Source organism: Penaeus vannamei, chromosome 31, assembly GCF_042767895.1.
Source record: "Penaeus vannamei isolate JL-2024 chromosome 31, ASM4276789v1, whole genome shotgun sequence".
NCBI lineage: Eukaryota > Metazoa > Arthropoda > Malacostraca > Decapoda > Penaeidae > Penaeus > Penaeus vannamei.
Window position 1 is genome coordinate 19598955 of NC_091579.1, and position 5000 is coordinate 19603954.

The 5000-nt window shown below is 42.2% G+C and overlaps 1 protein-coding gene across 3 annotated transcripts in view; it reads right to left on the minus strand.

Annotated features, from left to right (window-relative positions):
• tup (LIM1_Isl and LIM2_Isl domain-containing protein tup) overlaps window positions 1-5000 on the minus strand; it is a gene marked incomplete at its 3' end in the record, with an annotated part of 41306 nt that overhangs the window by 18623 nt on the left and 17683 nt on the right. For all 3 annotated transcript variants that reach the window (XM_070144283.1, XM_070144282.1, XM_070144281.1), the window contains 1 exon segment: window positions 4259-4454. In XM_070144283.1, coding sequence (XP_070000384.1) covers window positions 4259-4454 — 196 coding nt within the window.

Genomic DNA, 5000 nt, shown 5'->3' on the forward strand with positions numbered 1-5000 from the left:
TTTGTTTATCTCTCTTCATACCTATATATGAACCTATCTATCTATTTAGCTGTCTATCACCCTATTCATCTATGAGCCTATCCCCTCCCTCTCTCTCCATCTATCTATCTAACACTATCTACCTGTCTGCCTATCTATCTATATGTTTATACCATGTCTGACTTTTTACCTCTTTCACTTCCATGATGTCTACCAATCTATCTATCAGTCAATCAATTCTTCAATCAATCAATCAAGTTATCTTTATTTCTATCTATATTTCTATCTATATTTCTATCAACCTTTCTATCTATCTATCTATCTATCTATCTATCTATCTATCTGTCTATCTATCTATCTATTCATCCGTCTGTCTATCTATCTGCACCTCCATCACTATCTCCCGCTCCCTACCTCTATCGCAACAGCAACCAAGTGCACAAGCAAACAAAACGCCATGTTGACCGCCTTCCCGCCGTCAACATGGGACACGGCTCGTTGTACACACCCGGTCAAGACCCTTTATCCCTAACCCCCCCCCCCCCGCCCCTGTACCAACCCTCTGTCCACCCCCTTGTCTCTCCCCTTGTCCCATCCCCCTCTCCCATCTCCTTGTCCCATCCCCTTGTCCCTTCCCCTGTCCCAACCCTCTGTCCCATCCCTCTGTTTCTCTCCTGTCCCATCCCCTTGCCCTACTTCCCCCTACCCTCTTTCTTCGTCCCTCTTCTTCCCTTTTTCTTTTCTCTTCTGCACTTCCTTCTTCTCCCTTCCTCGTTCCCTATTCTCTTTCCCTGCTCTCTTCTCAACGCTCTCCTTCCTCCTCCCATTCCTTTTCCTGTCGCATTTATCCCCTTCTTTCATCTCCCCTTTTTCCATGACAATGACAGCTAGTATACCCTCAATGACCTCGTGGCAGTCACAACACCCTTCGCCGCATGACAGTCACAGCATGACAGACACTGTATCATTAATCTTTATGGGATTAAACGACATTTCATAAAAACTGCCCTCGGTGTATCAAATATATCTTTGATGATAATCATGAAAATATCAAAAACAATAACACAACAACAATCATAATAACAGTTACAATAACATCGATCAAACTGCACCTAATTGGATCACAGAACACGAGAACATTAATCAGCGTTTCCGCCGACATTTCACAAACACGTTTAAGCATAAGTAATACGCACACATAGACACGCTTATTAAACATGGGTTATTATCTTCTACTCGCGTATCAATAAACCATTACATAGGGATTATTACACTACAATACACAGATGTAATGACATTTTGCACCGGATGTACCCTTATGTTTTAGCAATTAACCTTCCTATGCGAGTGATTAATTTATAGGTTAAATCTGGCACGTGGAATTAAATGACATCTTCACACCGTTCATTAATGTTCTTGTCCTTGTTCTTGAAATGTGTCTCCTTTTGGAGGGACCGGATATATAAGAAGTTTGTTCAATGTGATACTAAACAGAATACGTTTAGATTTCAAACTGACTGTATCCGTGAATGAAAGATAAAATGAGAGAAAGAACAAACAAGATTAATGTGTTTATCCTTCCTTTTCAGTTTCACATTGTAAAACTAGTGGGATGAAATATTTAAGCGGGTTTTGATCCACAAAGCGTGTTGTTTTACTATGCAGTTGCTGTTGCATCGCTCTTTCTTTGGCTCATCATCTACAAACACACACACACATACACACACACATAAACGCACGCTTACTTAAATACTTACACAAACACACACACTTACACACGCACACACATATACACAGAGATACGCCGGTCTATATGTTTGCATGCAATTGCAAAAGAACATGAGAAATCCAATGCAGTTATCTTCAAACAGGAGTCATTTTGGTGGCGAGGAGTTCCGTTGCGTGCTTGCTACCCCGTGCTTATAACACAAACACACTCGCACACACGATAGTGCTTGCCAACAAACAAGATCATGATTTAACAGGTAAGTTTACTGCACGTCGTAAAAAAGGGAAAATTGTGATAACGATGAGGATAAAAAAGGAAAAGAAAAAGAACAAGTATAAGAAAATAGCTTTATTGACGTACATTTAACAATTCGCAAATAACACAGAAAAAGAAAGAAAAAAAATCCGAGAGGTAAATTAAACAGTATCTGCAAACGCAACACTGTCCTCCTTGCAATTGCAAAGCTTTCCCCGCGCTGGCTCTTCCTCTTTCTCTCTTTCTTTCACCTTTTCTCTCTCTTTCACCCCCTCTCTCTCTCTCTCTCTCTCTCTCTCTCTCTCTCTCTCTCTCTCTCTCTCTCTCTCTCTCTTTCACCCTCTCTCTCTCTCTCTCTCTCTCTCTTTCACTCTCTCTCTCTCTCTCTCTCTCTCTCTCTCTCTCTCTCTCTCTCTCTCTCTCTCTCTCTCTCTCTCTCTCTCTCTCTCTCTCTCTCTCTCTCTCTCTCTCTCTCTCTCTCTCTCTCTCTCTCTCTCTCTCTCTCTCTCTCTCTCTCTCTCTCTCTCTCTCTCTCTCTCTGTATGTGTGTGTGCGTGTGTGTGTGTGTGTCTTTCTCCCTCTCTCTCTCTCTCTCTCTCTCTCTCTCGCTCTCTCTCTCTCTCTCACTCTCACTCTCACTCTCACTCTCACTCTCACTCTCACTCTCACTCTCACTCTCACTCTCACTCTCACTCTCACTCTCACTCTCACTCTCACTCTCACTCTCTATCTATCTATCTATCTATCTATCTATCTCTATCTCTATCTCTATCTCTATCTATCTCTATCTATCTATCTATCTGTCTATCTATCTATCTGTCTATCTGTCTATCTGTTTATCTGTCTATCTGTCTCTATCTCTATCTCTTTCTCTCTCTCTCTCTCTCGCTAAGCATTGCACAGCACAACGAAAAGCAATATGTTCTATGGTTTCGCAAAACAGCGTCGTTGGAAGTATGTGATTTTTCGCAACAGTGTGCAATGAAATGAGAGAATGAGGAATTAAGAAGGATGTAAATGAAATATAAAATTATTCAAAAATATGTAAATGTGTTTTATATAAGAGTGTGATAACCTTTAGTTCTTAGTATTGAGTGTGACAGTTTACAGTACTTTTTTATATCTCTATTTTCATTATACAATTAATTTCGCGCAATAAATATACAAATGAAAAAAGGAAATCCTATTAAGGAAATAATAATCAAGAACAAAATAAACCAAAGTAGAAAAAAAAAAATCCAGAAAAATAAAAAAACTACCCTTATTCTTGCATGTCTCTTTACTGGAGATCGCGCGGTCCTGGAGTGTATGCGTGTGTCCGTGTGCGTGTGAGTGAGTGTTTGTGTGCGCGTGCGTGTGTGTGTGTGCGTGACAGGGTAAAGAGGCTGTTTGTATAGGCTGCCGCTGTGTTTACAAAGGCTGTGTCACGGCGACCCTTTGCTCACGTCACTGGATGGTCGCTAGAAACATTCTCTCTTTTATTTCTCTTTCTCTTTCTGCCTCTCTCTCTCTCTCTCTCTCTCTCTCTCTCTCTCTCTCTCTCTCTCTCTCTCTCTCTCTCTCTCTCTCTCTCTCTCTCTCTCTCTCTCTGCCTAGCTGTCTATGTCTGTCTGTCTTCTGTTGATATCTGTATCTCTTTTTATTTTTCTCTCCCTCTTCCTTTTCTTTTTCTTTTTCTACTTTTTTCGTCGTCTTCTTCTGCTTCTTCTTCTTCTTCCTTTTCCCATTTCTCTTCTTTATTCACTTCGTTTCCCCTAATTCCCCTGGCCTTTCGCTTTTTCACTCTCTCACACACACATACATAGCAATTAGTACACAGATAAACGAATGAATATAAAGATAAATAGATAAATGTGTATAAAGACAAATATCGAAAGATTATCCCTGTAGTTCTATGGATGCAAGTGGCTGATAAAATACACGCACATATAGTTATGTTCAAATCTATGATAATGATGGTACTCGGAAATGATAACGAGAAAAGCGACAATAAGAGAATAATATCAATAATAAGGATTGAAACGATAAATATAATACCAATAACGGCACGGGAAATATCTAAAAAAAAGTACGACAAAAAAGCAAAATGCAAGAATAAAGACCAGGAGAAAAGCGGATAGGAAAGTAAAGAAAAAAAAAACATAAAAGTAGAAAAAACACTAACATAAGAAAAGAAAAAAAAACATCATGAAAATAGAAACAAACTATCATAAGAAAAAACACCAACTTAATAATAGAAAAAATACCAACATAAGAACATAAAACACAAACAAACCCAAAAGCCAGCTCTCTCACCTGACATAATCCCTCTTGCAGTAGGTCTTGCCGTCGCGCACGAAACACGTGCAGTATTCGTCGAGGAACTGGTGGCAGTCGACGCACTTGAGGCAGGCAGCGTGCCACTCCATGTCCGGTGCCACGCGCAGGATGTACTGGTCGTTGATGACGCCGCCGCATCCTATGCACACTGACACTCGCCCTCCTCGCTCGGCTGGGGCGGAGTGGGAAAGGAGTGGGGAGTGGGGATTGGAGTGGTGGAGTGGGGATTGGAGTGGTGGAGTGGGGAGAGGAGTGGTGGAGTGGGGAGAGGAGTGGTGGAGTGGGGAGAGGAGTGGTGGAGTGGGGAGAGGAGTGGTGGAGTGGGGAGAGGAGTGGTGGAGTGGGGAGAGGAGTGGTGGAGTGGGGAGAGGAGTGGTGGAGTGGGGAGAGGAGTGGTGGAGTGGGGAGAGGAGTGGTGGAGTGGGGAGAGGAGTGGTGGAGTGGGGTTTGGGGGTAAAGGAGTGGGGGGAATGGAGTGAAGGAGGGGTGGGGGTGATGTGAAGGAATGGGGATATGGGGGTGATGGAGTGAAGGAGGGGGGGGTGAAGGATTGGGAGGAGTAGGGTGTGGGGGAAGGAGTGGATGTGGGGGGGGGCAAGGGGTTGGGAATGAGGGAGAAAAAGACAAAGGGCACGTTAGTTATCATCATCAATGTGCAAATTCTTATATATAGTTTGTATTTCCATTGCATATATATCCATTTTGCCTTATTTTTCTA